Genomic DNA, 19,497 nt, shown 5'->3' on the forward strand with positions numbered 1-19,497 from the left:
TTCAATGTGTACCATTTCATGGACGGGCACACTAAGGCTCACAGCACTCAGATGGGCACATGTTAGACCTGTTGGCCTCTGGATGCTGCTCTCTGGGCTGCTGGTGTCTTTGTCAAGATGAGCCACCCATTTGTCAGGCTTTCCCTTAGTATCACTTGCCCTGTGTTGACAAAGGACAGGACAAAGGCATCGCTGCCGGCCCTGCAGCAGAGAAGCACCCCTTGGGGTGAGGACACCATAGTAGCAAGGCCATAGTTGCCTCTCACGTATCCTGACTCCCTCTTAACAGGTATGTGATCTCGCTAGCATCCAGTTGATTTTTTGCTGGGACTCAGCAGTTCCAAACATAGTGTCCTCAGGACCTGCACAGTCATGTGTGTTTCTCTAACAAAAACGGTCGCACTGAGAGGCTGTGCCCTTTAGTTCTGTCGGCACAGAATGTTGACTTAAGAGGTGCTCAGAATTAGCTGTGCTGAGCTGAAGCCAAAGGGAACCCAGCCCTTACGTCATGGGGGATGTCCATTTCTTCAAGGGATCCACGAAATAAACTGGGAAACTGTGACCCAGTGAGGGCTGTGGCAGAGGAAGGGACAGACTGCTGGTTGCATCCTCCCAGAGTCCCCAGCTCCTCTCCAGATGGGTCTGACAGGTCTGTGGCAGGACAGTCTTACCCAACAGGGCCTGGCTCTGCTCCCAAAGGCAGCATCTGGCTGGACAAGTGCCCCCAAAACACCTGAGCAAGAGTCAAGGAGCCCACACAGGGAGGACTAGCTTGTGTTTAGCAAGGCTTAAGAGCAGTAGAACATGGGATGTGGAGGCCCCTCTGGGTGGTCTGGGAAGGGTGGAACATGGACTGTCGGAAATGGGGAAACTGAAGCAGTAAGATGAGTCAGAGTTAAGAGAAGGAGGCCTCACTGAAAGAGGTCAGCCACATTCACAGTGGGCAAGTATAGAGAAGTACAGGGCTAAGATGGGAAAGTTGGAAACAGAGGCATTTGAAAGTAAAAGGAAGAACCCGGGAGAGGCGGAGCAGACACAGGCAGCCGGGTGGCTTCAGCATAGGAGAGCCTGCGTGAGAACAGCAGGACAGATGCTCAGCCTGCTTCAGGAGCCAGCCAGACTCAGGCATGCGCTCTGGGGAGAGAGAGGTCTAACCTGGGACAAGGATGGGGGTTACCAGCAAAGACTAATGGAGATCATACTCCCTTGTCGACAGAGTTGAAAATAAGGGACCCTGAGAAGTAAAGAGAGCTGGCTACATGCTTATCCCAGCCTTCGGCTATATGAAAATGTGTCAACCCTGTCAAGATGTTGAAAGATGTTGCAAATCAAGTTTGATTCAAAAATCACACTGGCCAGCTTTAAGAAGGTTCGGAGTGGCATGGGTCAACATATTTGCCAACTAGTTTGAAACTTATGAGGCAAAGGGAGACAAAAAGAACATTAATGATGAAGGCACAGAGGAGAAGCTGTCCCAAGAAGCTGTGGGTTCTCCTGCACTGCGGTTGTCTGTGGACAGCTCCAGGCTTATAGCATCTCTGTCCACTCTGAACTTAATGACACATCCCCTTCCTTTCCAGAAGGCCACGCTGGCTACCAAGACAGAAATACATCTTCAGATACAACCCAAATGTTAGAATATGTCAGAATAGGAAGGCTGGAACTGTGTCAGTTGACCTGCATCTCTGTGATTGGAGAGCTGGTAGAGTCATGCAAGAGGCCTCGAGCAGCCCAGGGTGAGGCATCTGAGTGCCTGCCTTAGCTCTCACAGGCTCAGTGGAATCAATGTACCCTTACTCCCAGCAGGCACTGACCTGGCATTTTCCTGCACAGACTGGAACTGAGAATAAGAGAAACCTGCCCTGGGCTATAATCAGGGTCCCTACCAAGCAGCCCTTCAGTCAAGTCTCACCGACAGAAGAGCTGCTGCCCGTGGGGCAGAGAGCCTCATCTGCATCAGAGCGGCAAATGATGCTTCAGAAAACTCTAGATTCACTGAACAGTGGCTTTTAGATAAAGAACAAAAAGTTGACACAGTATTTCAGGCTCTGTGGAAGATAATGTGTAATGACCAAATTACTATGGTCTAAAACCTCCTCCAACTGCATCCAAATTAGCAGAAATAATTATGGTTCACTTTAATTAGTGACTATGAAGTGAAGCCAGGGGCTGGTGGGCAGAAAGCCTGCCATGGCAGCTGCTGACAACGGAAGTGGGGGCTGTGCTGGCCAGTGACGCCTCAGTGGCTGAGTGTGGTCTTTGGCCTGGACACCTGAGAGCCTAGACGCTGGCCTGCACTCTAGTCTGCCCTGGTCTCTGCGCTGTGTGAATGGAGATGGGGCTTGTTTCCTCTTGCACCACTGTTATCGCCACCACCATGGTCACCATTCAGGACAAGAAGCTTTGAATCTTGTCTGGGCCTCACACAGGTCACTTCACAAATAAGTAAAAGTAACTTCAAGCTGAGAAACTGGCCCAGATCACTGAGCCTGAGTCCATGTGGTAGGGCTGGGGCCCCTGAGTTCAGTTCCATGAAAAGCTTTGGCTCCTAATTCATCCCATAAAGGGAGTGAGGATTCCCAGGGAATAAGGGTTGGCAGGGGCCGTGGCCTACTTTGTTATGTGGCTTAGGGAAAGCCAGTGTATAGCCCTCAATGGGGCTGAGGATAGCCCTCAGGTGGGGCTGAGGGTGCCTACCTTGAGAAACAGAGCTCCCTTAGAGGCCAGGGCATCGAAGCTGCACCCATTGGGGTAACAGTGATAGGCCACGTCCATGACAGGGTAGCGGCTGGCAAAGAAGAGACCGCTGTTGAGACATTTGAAATTGCAGCAACTGTGGCAGCCATAGACCCCGACATCATACAGGATGTACTCGAAGTAGCCGTGTAGCTGCTCTTTCAACTTCGCAGCCGCACGCTTGTCAAATACCTCCTGCAGGCACAGGAAGTCCAGATTGGCTGGGAAGAAGGCTGAGACCTCATGGTCAAAGGCTTCATCGGGGTGGCGCCTCCTTCGGGCTGCCTTCTTCACCACAGAGGTCTTATACAGCAGCTTGCTGTTACCACCTGGCTCTCCACTGCCACCACCGTCTTGCCCAACCCGTGCCTTCACCAAGGACTCCCTGGAGGCTGAGGGGCTGCCCAGGCTCCCAGAATCCCCATCCCGCTGGTTGTGGTTGGGCGTCTGGCCCTTTGGGGTCCCACCAGCCCCATTCCTGGCTTGGCTCCCAGTAGCAGGGTCATCAGCTTCCTGTGGCCGGCCTCCATCCTCGCCACCAATTCGCACAATGCAGCTGTCCTCAAGGCTACCATCAGCCTGTTCCCCAGAGGCTGGGCCATTGGCAGCCTCATCGCTGGGGTGACGCCCACCATTCCCCTTGTATTCCACAGAGGCTGTCCTCTTAATGCTCCCAGGAACAGCTCTGGCTCCGTCACTGCCCTGCGGCGACACCAGGCTGCTGAAGCTGGCTGCACTGATGGAGGTGTTGGTGGGAGAATCAATGTAGATTTTGATCTGAGGCCGGGCGGCCCCATTGCGGATTCTCTGCCCAATCTCTTTGGCCCGTGCTTGGGTGTTGAACACATTGTTGAGCCTTGCAAGTGAGTCAGGGAGGAGGCAGACATTGGCCGTGGCAAAGCAAAAGCTTTTGCCAGCCCCTGTGCCCTTCCATTCACTAAGCAGGGCTGCCCCACCAGCTGGGCTCTTGTCTTCTAGCCGGGAGTAGGAGTAGGGCCGGCGGGCAGACTGCAGTGGAGACCAGAAGATGAACCCAAGAAAGGCAAAAGGCAGTGCAGCCACAAGCAGAGCCAGGTAGACTGGCGTGAACAGTACTGTGCAGAACAGCTGCAAGCAGCAAGGGTCATCTGCCCTCTGGCGCTTCTCATAGGTGGTGGGTATGAAGGAGGCCACCAGCCGGTCCACCAGCCAGTAACATGGAAAGATGAGGGCCCAGGACACAGCGTGGAGGGCGGACAGACAGCTATTAGGAAAGGGAGTCGTGTACAAAACCATTGCAGCTCACTGGGCGCCGCAGCCGGCCCTACTACATGGTGTCCATGGCAGCTGCAGCACTTTCCCAGGCAGGGGGCAGGTGGAGGAGGGAGGGCAGGTCACCTCCTGGTGAGATGCAACTCTGGATGATTAGTGGTGAGTGTCCCACAGACAGTCATGGTGCGCTTCAAGGGGCCATGCCGGGATACCGAAGCGTGTTGAACACCTGTAGAAAAGAGAATGGGGGAATCCTTTACTGAATCAGGCTGTTCCAAAAACCAGGGAGTGTTTCGGGGCCAGAAGAATGCCCCAGCACATTCCATTTGCCTATATGTTTTTGTTTTCCTGGAATAAACAGTATATGACTGTCCCTAACTGGCTGTCTTGGTTCTGTAACTTAATTGCGTAAAAAATGGCCCATGCTTTCAGAAGGGCATAGCCTTATGGGTACAAAGGGCTGTGTTAGGATCTGACACTGTGCCTGGACTGACACTGGCCGGAAGCAAGTGAAACCCTTTGGGAGCCAGGGGGAGTGTTTAAAGTGGGCAGGCAGTGGCCTTGGTTAGAGCAGCTGCAAACATGTTTGTTCACCTTTTATCCAGTGCCAGCTAGACCCGGAAAGACAAAAGGGGACAAAAGTTAGAGGGCAGTGTGGCAGGCTGGGCAGAAGAGCAAAGAGTCCTCATCCACATGCAGCCGCTCTGGCCGTGGTCTGGCTTCCTGAGCAACAGACTAAGCTCTGTGTTCTACCCCACTGTGCCCCGGAAGAACCCCAGGCAGTGGGGACCCAGGCACAGACTGTTTGACCTGCTGAACAGTTTATCCAGTTATAGGGACTCTGGTAGTCTCCTAGACACTTTGAGAAGGTTCTTGGGGGTTGTGGGGGGCCGAAGTTTTATTAACTCTCCAGCTTGTGGTCTAAGATGTAGCTTCAGGCAAAGCCAACAGACACCTAAATACATTCATCCTTGGTCCCTGCCCCAGGCTGTACTGAGTCACAGTGGTTTTAAGAGCAGGCCTGGCCACACCTAGAATAGGGTGACAGGTATATTAACTGTGCTGATTTTTTTATATCCATAAAGACAGGAGTCTTGTGTTTATTGGCCTCTAGGGACCCACACTGCTCTTGAGGGGAAAGTCCTGGATGCACGATCTGTATTTTAGTTATAAGGCCTGCCAGGTAAGTTCATTACGTTCTACACCACTTCTGCTCCTGACACCTCATCAGGTCTGGACCCAGAATCTCATCATGCATCCTGGGCCTGCATTCTCTCCTCCCTCCTAGGTCCTCTGTCACTGGAGCCAGAAACCTAGATATCATTTATACTACCCTCCCTCCATCCTCATGTCTCATCTGTCCCTCTGAAACATCTCAGTATGAGCTGAGGACAGTGTCACAATTCATCAACTTTATCAGCCTCTACCCTCTCTACACAGTGACTGGAGGGACACCTCCTCAGCTGGCCGACAGTCTCTGCAGCCTGTCACCTTGCTATGCTCTCTTCCTACTCATTCTGACGGCGGTACCAGAACCTCACTCTGAGGCCCTCCTACAGCCCTGCTTGCTCCTCATCTCCACACTAGCTTAGACACTAGCTTTCTAGGGCAGACTTTTCACCTCCTTGCCCAGGTGGCTTAGGCAGGTTCACTGAGGGTGCATGTCCCACAGAAGAGTGGCCTGCAGCTTGTGTTTCACGTACTTTGGGATATGCCTACCTACCCAGCAGGGAAGGAGCTATACAAGGGTCCCAGGTCGAGGCAAAAGTGGCCGGTGGCTCAGAGATAGGATAAATGAACGGAGGGCTAGCAGGATGCTGGTTCCAGAAAGGAGGCAGCTGTTTCCCTCCTGCCAGCTGCCCCGTGTGAAGTGGGGATTTCTACACAGTTGCCAGCAGCCCAAGAGGCTACAACTCTCTTTGTGACCCCTCTGTACCCTTCAGGACTCAGCTGAGACTTCTTTTCAGGGACCTGTCCAAGGCATTATGTGAGCACAGGCCCTCCCCACAGCAGGCTGTCACTTGGCCTAGAGCCAGAGCTGTGTCTAAGATCCCCTCCTGCATAAGATCCATGAAGACTAAGTCTGTCTGAGGGAGGCCAAGCCCCGGTTGTTGGCTGCTCCGATTGAGACTGGAAGTAGCAAATGCAGAAAACAACCCAGTTACGGAGTGAACAGACCAATGTGAGTGTCAAGTCAGTGTTTCTGCAGTGAGGCCAGGTGTGACCTGTGGGCAGTACTGTGGGCTGCATAGGTGACACATGGACAAAGGCTCAGGGAGGAGGTCTGTTAGCACCCCAAGAGCCCCTGCAATGTCCACGAGCTGGCTAAAGCACCCCTGTGAATCAGACTCTACTTCATCAAAGACTTCCTGAGGAAAAAACAAAAAAACAAAAAAAAACCTGACCCATTCTGAGCCCCTGTGTGGCTCAACCCTAATACTGGGTAATCAGACCGGATTGGGACCAGCTATCACCTGGTATAGGGCTTTAGGGGACAAAGCGAGAGAATCCTTCTTCAGCTGCCCCTGTTCCCTCCACTCTTGTTGCAAGCCCAGAAACCCTCTGGCAAAATCCCCTAGTCTGCAGTGATCTTTCTGCCAGTCCTCGGCTGCGCACAGGCATAGTTTCTGTCTCCAGTTGAAGGGTTGGTGAAGGGGAGAAGCTGGGGTGACAGCTCCAGGAGCTCATGGGAGTAGCGCTGTCACAGTGATTCTCTAAAGTGAGGCAGCCTTGAGTCCCTTGGTCCTCCATGCGGCCACCCCAGATCCAGCTACCAAGGGGCTCTTCTGCAGTGCCTTGAAAGGAGGACTTTCCTGGGTGCTGCCACCTGCTCTGCCCTGCACTGATTCCCCTGTCTACACCCGGAAGCTGTGCTACAGCAGACACAGAAGGGACTGCCATGGACGAGGCTGTTTCTAAAGCTCTAGATAATTATTTTGTCTCAGGGAAATGAAGGGAGGGTAAACAAACAGCACACATTAATTAATCTGATCTACACTTTCCTCATGAAAGAGGAACGCTGCTGTTAAACACGAGAGGCTGGCAACTTCCCAGGGGTTTCAAGTGCTCAAAGGAGTGGCCGTGGAAGGACGTGGCTGTCCCAGGCTCGCACAGTCCAGGCAGGTGCTCAGCCACACCCTGCTTATCTCCCCTTTTTCTTGTGTGCACTGTCTAGGTGGGTCAGTTCTGGCTTTGGACACAGGGCCCCGTTCTCGACATCAGTCCCTCTTCTCTGATCTGGTAGCTTTGCAAGCAAGGCCTGTCATGGACATTTGTAAGGAGGCAGCAGGGTCCTCCAAGGCCATTATGTTGAGCTTCTGCACCTCAACCTCTTAGATTAGGTGGATCTTTCAGGGTTTATGCTAAGACTGACAGTCACCCTTGGGTGGGTCCCCTTTGGAAATCCTAATATATAGTTACCAGGCTTACTAGAAGCATCTCTTTCTCTTCATACCATAGTCCATATAGCTGAGCTGAATACTCTCAGGCCCTCAGTCCTCAAGGCTCCTAGCAGGATCCCCAATCCCTTCGTTATAAGCTATGGGGTTATGACGGGTTATGACTGGGAGGTATATGGTGCCCCAAGGCAGGACCCCTGGGAGCCAGCTTCTCTGGGTGAGACATAGAGACCAGGCTTTCTCCTTTCACCTGAGTTTCTTAGTCTTGCACACAGCCTGGGAGTCAGGCTAGCCTAAGTAACACCTTGGCACTGACCATTAAATGGGATAGCTGTGCCTACCTCTAGAGCTACCATGAGGACTAGAAGGACCTGGCAGATGGCCTGGCCACTCCTGCTTCCTTCTGTCCATTTCCTGAGGCCACCCAGTGTGTCATACCGTCACAGTTTATGTTTACTGCATTGTTAAGGGGATGACCTGAGCCCATCCACAGGACTTGCAGGACCCTGACTGAACCAGAGTGCCTTGGGGTCTTCACAGGTGCCACTCCCACTGTTGGGGCCAAAGCCTTCACTAATTTGCTCCTCTCTGTGGCAGTGAAGACAGAAGAGACAGAGAGCTCTGTGGATCACAGGCAGATGCAAGTGGAAGAAGAACTTGGCCTAGGAATGTCTGAGAGCCCAGCAGACCCTCAGTCCACGTGGAAGAGGGAAGGTGGGAAATCATCTGCATGGCCTTAAGACTATAGTCCCAAGTGTTTCTGGGTAGCCTGAGGCATCAAGAGCCAGGGGCTTTGTGTGGCCATTCATACAAATTAACCTGCCAACACCAAATGCACTTGACTCCTGGTCAGTAACCTGCGTGACTGGAGCGTGGGAAGGGCACTATTGCCGCTCAGAAGCCAGGGTTAAACCAAGGTCTCACCCTAGATAATATGTGGGCCCAGAGGCTGATCTTCCCTCACCAGTGAAGGGAATCCTTAGGAACGGCCCTAACTGTAGGAGGCAGGACCACTCCCGTTGAGCATCAAGTGACCAGGCCACAGCATTGCCAGCTGTGCTCAGGACACACCTTCACAGTAGCTCCACTGGGCCCGTGGGGATGCTGACTGTGAATCTGAGCTTCTCTTGCAGTGGGAAGGTGGGAAAGCCAGGTCAGTTCTGGGCAAAGCAGGTCTTGACCTGTGTGGAAGTTATGCCATCTCTGAGGAGTCTTTGAACTTTGGAGGGCTGGTACTTGCTCCATTTGTCATTGCTTGGGGTTTGCCCCACCTTTACTACTCTGTCTTCTGACCAGAGGCCTGCTGAGCCCTCTCTCCCTCACTATAAGCTTAGAGTCTTGGAGCAAAATATCCTACACGTCTTTGAGTCTAAACAGGAGCTGGACCGAGCCCCAGGTTCCAAAGGAAAGGCCTGTGGATCACTCCAGTCCAATTACCCAAATGTGCCTGCATTCAGTGGCTGTGAGATCAGGCCAGCCCATTCTGCCTAGATGCTGCTGTGGAGAAGTTGGCATGGCAACGTGAGCTCTGAGCTGCTGAAACTTGGAGTCAGCTCATTGCTAGGAGGACAGAAAGACTGATGAGAGACAGATGCTTTTTTGAGTTGGAGGAGGGGTTGGAAAGCTGTAACCCAAATAGAACTGGCGTTTGGGGTCTAGCATAAACACACAGGCTGTAGCAGTGACTCCCTCAGACACAAGTAAATGCCTGTTCATACTTCTCAATCCAAAGCACCCAGCTCCACGTACATCCTCCTGCCCTGCTTCACCTCTCTGGCAATGGCCAACACACTGCCCTGCCCCACTCCAAGGTGATGTAACAGACAGCCACACCAAGAGGCACCATAGTCCCCCGACACCCCTGACAATTCTAAGTGTTCCTAGAACTCCTAACAGACCCCTTAGGAAATAAGTCTACATTTTCTCTGAGATGGATGACGACACTCAGAGCCTGCAGCTTCTAGAGCCTTCCTTGAGAATAAATCCAACCCAGAGGAAAACAGGCCTTAAGGCTAGAATGGAGAGGCCAAGTCTTCATAACACACTTGAGCTCTAATCTCTCCGCCTGAAGCCACACAACCTGCAGACTTTCTAATTAGTGAGTCAGCAAATCCCCCTGACTTTGCTCTGGTCGCTTTTGACTGTTTTTGTCACTCACCACTAAAGATACTTTGTTTTATCTACGTACACCAGGTATGTGGTCTTTATAAGGCTGAGTTCTCCTCAGATGTGCATAACTCCCATGCTGCCCCTATTCCAACACCGGGCAAGGTAGAGCTGTCCTTCTGAGTCAAGTGGCCCTGCAGGTCTGCGTGCCTCAAGGCATCCCTTGCAGCTAGCTAGCACTCTGAGCAGACAGAACTTGCAATCACCAGCTCTGAGGCCAGGTATGTGGAGTCATGGTGGATGTCAGACAGGTCGGCTGAGGGATGCTCTGGGCCTTAGTGTTCTTCTGTATTATATGTGGATGAAAATTCCTTAGGCTAGTTCAGTAGTTCTCAGCCTTCCTAACGTTGACTCGTTATTACAGTTCCTCATATTGTGGCAACCCCCAACCATAAAATTATTTTCAATGCTACTTTATAACTATAATTTTGCTGTTATGAATCATAATATAATCCTGATATGTAGGTGTATGATATGTGACCCCTGTGAAAAGGACATTTGACCACCCCAAAGGGATCTCAACTCACAGGTTGAAAGCTGCTGGGCTAGTTGGAGATGGCAGGCGTTTCCAGCACTCAGTGCAGAGCCTGCCTTGCTTCTGTGGGCTCACTAGCACAACCGTTTCCCTTGCTTTACGGAGCTGGTCTGTAGTGCCTGCTTAGCATCTGTGAGGTCCTGAGCTTAGTTCTGAGCACAAAACAAGAAGAAAAAAAGAAAGGCTCAAGATACATCCAGAAGCTTCAAAGTTATCTCATGGGGTGGGTTGGCCTTACAGAAGGGTACCCGCTCTCCTAAGAGATAGGGCAAGGACACTGTGGGAGATGGGCAGGCTTGCCTCCTGTCTGTTCTGAGCTGCTTGTATAAGCCAGAGTCATAGGCTTCTGTAGGAGCCAAGTGAGGGCCAAGGGTCCATAAATTTTTCAAAAAGAAACTTTCCATGGGCGCTATTCATTCACAATGTGGTCTCTGAGATCAGGGGTGGGATGGGAGCGGCTCTGAGACGTTCTTTCCACCAGCCAGCCTGGGCGTTTCCATGGCAGAATTCAGAAAGCCTGGATGAAGCCAACTAGTGTGTGCTTGGAAAGCAAATCTCAAGCTAGCTCTGTGGAGGGCGCTCAGCCATTCTGACACTCTGTCTTCACTGCCTTTTCCATTGGTGACTGCAGAGGGCACTGCTAGGGAAGCTGGGATGTAGCTGGGTCCTAAGTCCTTGCCTGTGCCTCCTCTCATTCCCATGGTTCCTGACACTGTGGGTAAGGACCTGCCTACACCAGATTTGTCACATAACATTGATTGAAGCAGAAGCCATGGGACTTCTACCAGTCCTGTGCCTTTGTGACAGCTGAGACCAGTATAGCAGAGGAGACTTGGGGTGGAGGCTTTCTCTGTGAGAGGGTAGGTGCTGAGACCACCCAGCTCACAGGCCTCAGTGGAACAGACTTGATTCAGGGGTAAATAGCTGAGCATTGTAGCCTGAGCCTATGTCCCCTAGAGTTCTGAGCTGCTGGATGCTGAAGTATGGGTCTGAGTCCAGACTTAAGAACAGCCCCAGTAGGTGCTCTTGGAACTAACTCCCCAGCAGCCCATGTTACTGTCTTTAGTGAGTTCTGGGAAATCCAGTGTGTGAGAAGAGCTACCTAGCTGGTCAATTGACAAGGAAATACCTGCATGCCCTACCTTGTACCAGGAGTCTCTTTTCAGGCACAGTGACAAAAGTAGTCTCAAATCTCTTAGACCCTATTGCTGAGGCCTCTCTCTCAGCAGAGTTCCTGATCTCTGGCACAAAGGCTGGTATCAGTGGTTTGAGAGCCAAGCAAACCAAAGGATAGACTTTGCTTCTAAAGAAACAGCACCATGTTTTCTGTGGGAGGAGGCATGCTGACATTCTTCTGAAGGATCATTCCATATCCAGCCCAGAATTTTCTACGCAAAAAAAAAAAAAAAACATTTAACAAACTGTGTCCTAGAGAATGTATGCATCAATTAACCAGTGAGCAAATTAAATCAGTTATGCAGCACACCAGAAATCTTCCTCAAGCCCTGGGCAGCTGAGCCTGGGTTTTCTGGACTGAGATCAGGTGTCACTCTCTGCTGAGAGTCAAGGACTTTTGTCTCAGGCCCTTCCAAAGACTTCTGACCTCTGGCCACTGCTATACTCTGGGACTCCTTCTGCATATACCCATAGAGAAGCCCTTGGCTCTAAGAGAACCAACCATATTCCCTCCCCTTAAGAGAGGAAGCACAGGCCGGGCAGTGGTGGCTCACACCTTTAATCCCAGCACTTAGGAGGCAGAGGCAGGCGGATTTCTGAGTTCGGGCCAACCTGATCTACAGAGTGAGTTCCAGGATAGCCAAGGCTACACAGAGAAACCCTGTCTCGAAAAACCAAAAACAGAGAGAGGAAGCACAGAACAGCCAAGGGCCCCTTGTGTAGGACCCATGTGTGAGACTGTTCAGTGCACCAGTGCGTACACCTGCAAGGGAGCTGAGGGCTGCTGGAGTCTGTAAAGACTGCAGGCCAGTCATTTACCCGCATCAGAATGGATAGGAGATTGTGCGGGTCTCTGGTTCTGAGTTCTTTATAAGGACTGCCACTTTTCCCATCCTCACCACCGGGAATCTTTGGGTGCTCTGGGTTTCAACTATGTCAACTGATCAACTGGTCAACTCATGGTGGCAGTGACTCTGTCTATACCTGCTTTTGGCTCTTGAGCTCTGTACTTTATTTTTTTGTCTGTTTATTGTTTTATGTATACATGTTTGTGTGTGTGAATGTGTGTGTGTGTGTATGTGTGTGCACTCACTCTCCTGTGCAAGCATGCTTGCCCATCAGTGTAGGTATGGAGGTCAGAGGTTGATATCATTTCTTCCTCAGTCATTTCTTATTTTTTGAGATAAAGTCACCGAACCTGGAGTTGGCAGTTCTGGCCAGGTTGGCTGGTGAGCCCTCAGACCTGCTTGTTTCTGTCCCCCAGCACTGGATGTTACAGATGTGTGTGCTGCCACACCTGGGTTTTACATGGTGCACTGGCTAGTTTTATGTCAACTTGACACAAGCTAGAAACATCTGAGAAGAGGGAACCCTAATTGAGAAAATCCTTCCATAAGATCAGCCCATAGTGGGCTGGAGAGATGGCTCAGTGGTTAAGAGCACTGACTGCTCTTCCGGAGGTCCTGAGTTCAATTCCCAGCAACCACATGGTGGCTCACAACCATCTGTAATGGGATCTGATGCCCTCTTCTGGTGTCTCTGAAGACAGCTACAGTGTACTCATATGCATAAAATAAATAAATGAATCTTTTTTAAAAAATGATCCGGCCATAGGCAGGACTGCAGGGCATTTTCTTAATTGATACAATTGATGGGGGAAGAGCCCATCCCATCCTGGGTTGTGACACCCCTGAATTGGTTGTTCTGGATTCTGTAGGAAAGCAGACTAAGCAAGCCACGAGGAGCAAGCCAGTAAGCAATACCCCTTTGCTTCTGCATCCTTTCATGCCTCAAAATGTCCCATGTAGGGCCCCCACCCGACAACACCAGTTGAGTTCTTGCCTTGGCCTCCCTCAATAGACTGTGACTCAGGATATGCAGGCCTGATAAACCCTCCCCTCCCCAAGTTGCTTCTGGTCATGGTGTCCACCAGAGCAACAGCAACAGCAACACTAACACCAACTCCAGATTCAGGTCTTGTGCTAGCTCAGCAGTCATTTTAAACACCAAGCCACTACCCTAGACCTGCTTGTTTTTTGAGACTGAGGTTTTTGTTTTTGTCTTTTGAGACAGGGTTTCACTGTAGCCCTGACTATCCTGGAACTCACTCTGTAGACCAGGCTGGCCTCAAACTCACAGAGATCTGCCTGCTTCTGCCTTCCCAGTGTTGGGATTAAAGGCGTGCGCCATCACTGCTCTGTCCAGGACTGGGTTTTGATGTTCTAGAATATTATTATGTAGCCCAGGCTGGCCTCCAGCTCACAATCCTTTTGCCTCCTGCTGAGTGCTTCTGACAGAGAGTGCAGGAGCTCTTGGCTCTGGTTGCAGCCGTTCTATGTACGTAGATCGCTAGTGTGGATGAAATAACATTTCTACACAGCAGTGACTTCTTAAAGGGATGGGCATGCTTTACTTTGGTAAAAGTCTGGACACACTTTTCCCTTTGCCCAGACATCTGTCCAAGCTTGCATTTCCTAGTCCCCTTGTGAGACAGAGCACTTAGCAGCAGGTGTCAGAACTTCCATAGAGCTGTCTCCTTCTGCCACACAGACCTGTAGTGTTTGAGATTACAGTGACTCTATCAGCCAGGGCCCCAGATTACTACTCTGTAACTGGAATAATAAAGTCTCTTAAATTTTAGGTAGGATTTCATATATCCTGGTCTGGCTTTGACCTCACTATGTAGCCAAGGATAACTTTGAACTTCTGATCTTCCTACTTCAACCTCTCAGATATTGGGATTTCAGGCGTGAGCCACCACAGTCTGTTTATATGATTGTAGGGATGGAACCCAGGTCTTCATGCTTTTAGACCAGCACTCTACCTTTGATACCTTTGAGCTATATCTACAACCCTACACAGCTTCTGATTATAACCAGAGCATTAGACATCCCATTTTGATCAGCAGAGGAAGGCAAGGTTTTCTGTATAATCAGTCTCCCTGCTTGACTTCAGAATGCAGCCTTAATGAATAACAGGCTTTGGTTTCTAGGACTATATCCAGATCTACCTCTGGATCCCACTTTCTTCATCCCCATTTCAATAATGATAGCAATGTCTCTCTGCTCAGAGTCCAGGCTAGGAGGAGGCCCACTGTTCACACATCTCTTCACTGTCCACTCCTGCTTTGTGCCCAGATCCTCTGACCACAAGGCACTGGGACCTTTGAGCCTTAAGCTTTTCAATTTTAGTGCAGGCTTTCTGCTCAGGGAGACACAGTTTGACACCAGTAGACAGTAAATCCACAGACACAGAGAAGAAAATCCTTGTGAACACATAGAAACCTCTACGAGAGGCTGATCTAGGGGCCAGCAGGGCCTCCACAAGACAGGCAGGAGGTAGGGTCATGTGGACCCATGTTGAGAAAGAGCCAAGAGCCTATGCTTGGAGCCAGAGCCAAGATGTTGGGTGTGGCCAGATACTAAGGGGTTAGTGCTATTGGACAGCAGACAGGGCCAAGGCGGAGAAGTTAAACAAGGAACTTGGGTGCCAGAGTCAGATATGATTCCTCCGGGAGTTTAATGCTGGTAGACCATGCATGTGTGGAAGGTGCAGGTGTCCTCGAAGGCTGTGGGACAGGAGGGTGCTGGGTATTGGGCAGGGCAAGCAGTGAGCAAGGGAGAGGCAGGTAGAGCAGAAAGATAGAGAACTGAGAGTGGACACAAGAGAGATGGAGCCACTCAGGAAGTCCTGCCTCCTAAGGCCACCCCCTTAGTGACCACAGTGACTGCTTACAGGCAAGGAGACAGACACAGGGAAGGCGGGCTCTGGGCTGTGGGCATGAACGTCCCCCTAAGTGGTTTGTTTGCCTTGCTTTTACATTTTATTTTATGTATATGGGTGGCTTGCCTACATGTATGTCTATATGCAGTATACATGTCTGATGCCTTGGAGGCCAGAAGAGGCATTGGATCCCTGGAACTGAAGTTACAGATTGTTACGAGCTGCCATGTGGGGTGCTGGGAAGTAAACCCAGATCCTTTGGCAGAGTAACCAATGCTATTAACTGCTGGGGCAGCTCTCCCAAGCCCTGGTTTATTTAGTTTAAAGACTCACTGTCCAGATAGTACACCCACCATGTAGCTCAGGCTATCCTACATAACCATTCACAGTGTGCTGGTGCTATCTGGAACCTGCCCTCTAGCTGGCTGAGGGAGTGAATGACAGCCCAGCTTGAGGCTGCACTCCCATCCATACCAAAGAGGTGGCCAGTGTATCTGGGTGGACTTGCTGTCAGTTTTGAAAAGAAAATCTCCATAAAGACATCAGCACTAAAGAAAACACAGTTCATGCAATTTTGGTCAGAAGTGCTTTAAGAAATAATTCCAGGAGGCTGGGTGTAGTGATACACACAATCTTAGCGATAGGGACGCTGAGGCAGGAAGTTTTAGGCTAGCCTCAGCTACATAGTGGTGGGACCTTGTTTCATATAAACAGCATTAAAAATTAGATCCAGGGGCTGGGGATGTGGCCCAGTAGTTGAGTGCTTCGCATGTCCAAGACCTTGCTCAGGTAGGAGAAGGAAAGACAGGAGAGAGGAAGAAAGGACTAGCCTCAGAGGCTTTCAGCCCCTTGATTTCTGTCTCCTTGTTTCTGCCCCTAGTCCTTTGTCACCATGCTTCTTGTCCTTTTCCTGCTCTCACACCTGTCCCTTATGCTGCCCCACCTCTTAATGCTGAACTTTCCCCGTCTCTCCTCAAACCCCTCAGGTGATTCTTCCTGGGATATCTGTTCCTAAGTGACAGCCAGAGCAGGTGCCTCATGACCTGTGACCCCATGTGTTTGACAAGTTTCCCTTCAGGTCCATTAATCCTCTTCTGTTTTCCTAACGCCAGCTCTGTCTCTCAAGGGGTCACTGAGCAATAGTCCTCGTCCATATCCTGCCTCTGGCTCTGGAGCCCTGGGGCTGGATTTCCACAGCCATGTCCAGCTGCCTGGTCCTCTCCTACCACAGACTACAGCAGCCTGCCCTGACATCCCCGCACTTAGCCCCTTCCTCTGGCTCACCTGGTCACTGCTGGGATCTTTCTAAACTACACCGTAGACTGCACTGCTTCCTCTTAAGCCCTTCAGTGGCTCTTGCTGAGGCTGCATCTACTTAGGGGAAGGCAGGCTCTGCCCAGCAGCCTGACTTCTATTTCCTACTTCTGGAGCCCCAGGAGCGCAGACCTGAGCAGTTTCCCATGATGCCTTTGCAGGTATGGTTGCCTCAGCCCTCATCTGTGCAGAAGGATGTGGCTTCAGCAGAGGGCAGCTTCCAGAGCACAGTAATGGTCCTGTCAAGGCTCAGCCAGTTCCCACCTATGGCTCCCAAGATCACTGTGGACCTTTGATCTGCCTAAAGCAAACATATCTGTTTTGGTGGTTTGTTGTTTTTGTGCAACTTTGCAGTCTGTACACCAGAAAGGTGACCAGCCCCTGTCACACTGATTTGACCAAAGGGCTCTGGCATGGAGCAGTCTTGAGAGCAAGAGAAGGGCAAGATGGATGGTGTCACAGGACCAGGGGCAAAGAGCAGAAAAACAGGAATTGAGCAAACGAAAGCCCTTATTGAATTCCCTCCCAGCCCCCACTTCCTGGCTTCCTTCCTTTCCTGCTTTTCTGATTGGAGGCTCAAGCTCTGTCAGCACATCCCATACTTTTAAGCAAGTGGTATCTGGTGGGTTGTTTCTCAGGACCAAGGACCTTGCCCACAAGGCTTTCTTCCATTCCTCCCAGAGAAAGAAGGCACTGCTTTCTAATTCTCAGGCCTGCTGAGGAGCAAGGACAATGCCCCCACCACTGCCCACAGACCTTCAGTGCTTAATTCCATCATCTGCCCCTAGCTGTGTGGCCGGTAGGAAAGGAACAGGAAGCCTGCTACCTGCCTGACAGGTGGCAACCCTGTGTACCCTGAACCGTGATCCATGGCCAGAATGACCTCAGCTCCTCCAAGTCCACCTGCAGCCACTCAGGACCTCAGACTTCTTCCCCTTCCCTTCCTTTCTATCTGTATGTTGAGATGGGGCACAGCCAAGAACCAGGACACGGTAAAGACCTGAAGGAGACTGGAAATGAGCAGAGAAATAATTGATGGACCTTTGGGGGCCATGCAACTAGTTGTCAAGCACCTTCAGAGAATGTGTTCTTATCACATTTAGTACCTCAGTCACCCCAGATGGGTACAGCTGACCCCACTGTACAGATGAGGAAACTGATTCAGAGAACTAAATGGCAGTTTCTGAGAGGTAGCAGCTGAATCATTTGACTCCAATTTCCCTTCTCTCTGCTTTTCTCACAAAGGCCGAGTATAAACGATAAGCAAGCATCTTCACACCCACTCAGCTGGTGACCTTACATCCAGCCTGAGTCTCAGGGAAGAATAGCGTCCTTCCTAACCTGTCTGCCTTCTCCTCCCTATCTGCACAGGATACGATCCTGCTTTGTTTCTTCTCCTAAAGGTTCCATCCATCACTGGCTGGGCTGGGCCCCTGTAGTCTCCAGTAAGCTCCCTTCCTTCCCGTTGGTCCTGGCTTTATCAGGTCCACTTACATTTTTTCATACGGTCACCAGGGACCCTAAATCTCCTTGCTCCTGGCCTGGTGACCTTGGCAGCCCAGAAAACACTTACTCAGTAGTATGTCAGTATTTGGGAAGAGTTCTGATGATGGTCTTGCTGCTTGACTCTTGCCTGAGGTTCTGGACTCTAGGGATCACTCTGTGCTCCTAGTGTCCGTTTTATCCCTGGAGTCTGGTTTGATTCTTCCTCAGGTACGAACTCAAGAGAATGAGTCAACTTTAAAGCTTCTGATAAATATTGCCAAAATGTCTTCTACCAGTGTCAGCTCACAGATCGTTTGAGAAGGATTATTTCACAATGCCCTTACCAATTCTGGGTTTTAGAGTAAAAAACGTTGTTATTTAATAGTTCGGTGGGCAGTGATGTCTGGTTACATTGTTAGGATATTTGTTTCTCTCCCCTCAAGTGCTTTTCTTCACACTTTCTTCACACATGTGGAGGGTGAGCCCTGCACAGATTCTTACCCTACAGCCATCAACTTCAAACTTTTTAAGGGAACAACCAAGGTTTTTAAAATTATTTCACCTAGTACCTCTTTATATAAAAATATTAACTCATAACCCATTGCCAGGCATGATTACTATAAGCTCCAGGTCAGTCTGGGCTACATACCCTATCTAAAAACCCAAAACTAACAGAAAAAGCCGTAACCCAAAGCAAAACAAGAACCCTTGAGGCATGTTCTAGAGTCCACTTCCTGAAGTTCCGGAAGTCTGTCTTACCTGAGGAGGGCCCACTCGGGCCTTGTGTCCTTGCCTCTGGAGACAAGAGGTCCAGATAATCAGGGCCTGAAAGGGGATGAGCCATTCACAGTGGTGACTGGAGCAAGACAGCCACACAGGTGAGCTGGGTACAAAGACCTCACCTGGAGGTGCTACCACGCCCTCACTGTCGCCAGGGCTTGGGTGTGAGGTCTGACTATCCTAGCAGAAGTGCAGCCAGAGGGGATGAGGGCGGGGTTTATGCAACAGAAAGTGAGGAAGATTGACAGGTGGGAAGGGCTCCAAGTGAGATGGATGAACCTTCCACGTGGGCTGTTGCACCTAGGCAGGCCCTTGGTGTGCAGGTTAAAAGGGGTGCCGCAAAGAGGCAAATTCAGAGCCCTGCTGTGGGCTGGGATTTGATCTGGTAGGTGAAGCCATAACAATCAGGGCCCTCTCTGGAAGCTTTGTGGAATCTTCGCCTCCCACAGATCTGAGGTATAGAGGGGCGGGGAGAGTGCCCTGAGGCCGAACTTGATCAGGAAAGGGTTGGTGGTCATCTTGGCTGCAGTTCAGAAAGAAGAGTTGTGAGGAAGAACCAGAGGGATTTGTAGCAGTTAAGAGAGAAAGATGGACATACCAGCAGAAGGAAAACTGGGTGGGTATACGACTTCGAAGGGTACAATTGGGAGGGTATTCTGTGAGTGGAGGCCTTTGGACAGAATGCTACAGACTACCTATACTACCTCAGCCCTCCCAGCCCAGGGGCTGTGGCCTGTGCCCGAGGGAAGGTGTCCTTTCTCTTTTTATAGGTCTGGCTCTTGGCCCTCTAGCTCCACCTGGGCCTCATGTGAGGGCCGCACCCACGAATCACTGGCCAATCCTTGGCTGTCACCACCTATGTCTTGATTGCGGTCTATCAAGCTCATCCTGTACCCAACAGCAAGACAAGCTCTCCCTTTGTCTTCTTCCTTC

General features: G+C 50.8%; 1 protein-coding gene across 10 annotated transcripts in view; it reads right to left on the bottom strand.

Annotated features, from left to right (window-relative positions):
* Smpd3 (sphingomyelin phosphodiesterase 3) overlaps positions 1-19,497 on the bottom strand; it is an 82,928-nt gene that overhangs the window by 9,022 nt on the left and 54,409 nt on the right. For 2 of the 10 annotated variants that reach the window (XM_034522309.2, XM_076915828.1), the window contains exon 2: positions 2,698-4,216. In XM_034522309.2, the coding sequence (XP_034378200.1) occupies positions 2,698-4,011 (1,314 nt within the window). In that variant the 5' untranslated portion in view covers positions 4,012-4,216. Of the gene's footprint in view, positions 1-2,697; positions 4,217-10,078; positions 10,239-11,228; positions 11,475-16,269; positions 16,412-16,431; positions 16,581-18,543; positions 18,700-19,497 lie in introns of those variants that run through there. The other 8 variants (XM_076915824.1, XM_076915823.1, XM_076915826.1 and 5 more) reach the window with 8 other exon arrangements.

The sequence above is a fragment of the Arvicanthis niloticus genome, chromosome 18 (assembly GCF_011762505.2).
Source record: "Arvicanthis niloticus isolate mArvNil1 chromosome 18, mArvNil1.pat.X, whole genome shotgun sequence".
In the NCBI taxonomy this organism is placed as follows: domain Eukaryota; kingdom Metazoa; phylum Chordata; class Mammalia; order Rodentia; family Muridae; genus Arvicanthis; species Arvicanthis niloticus.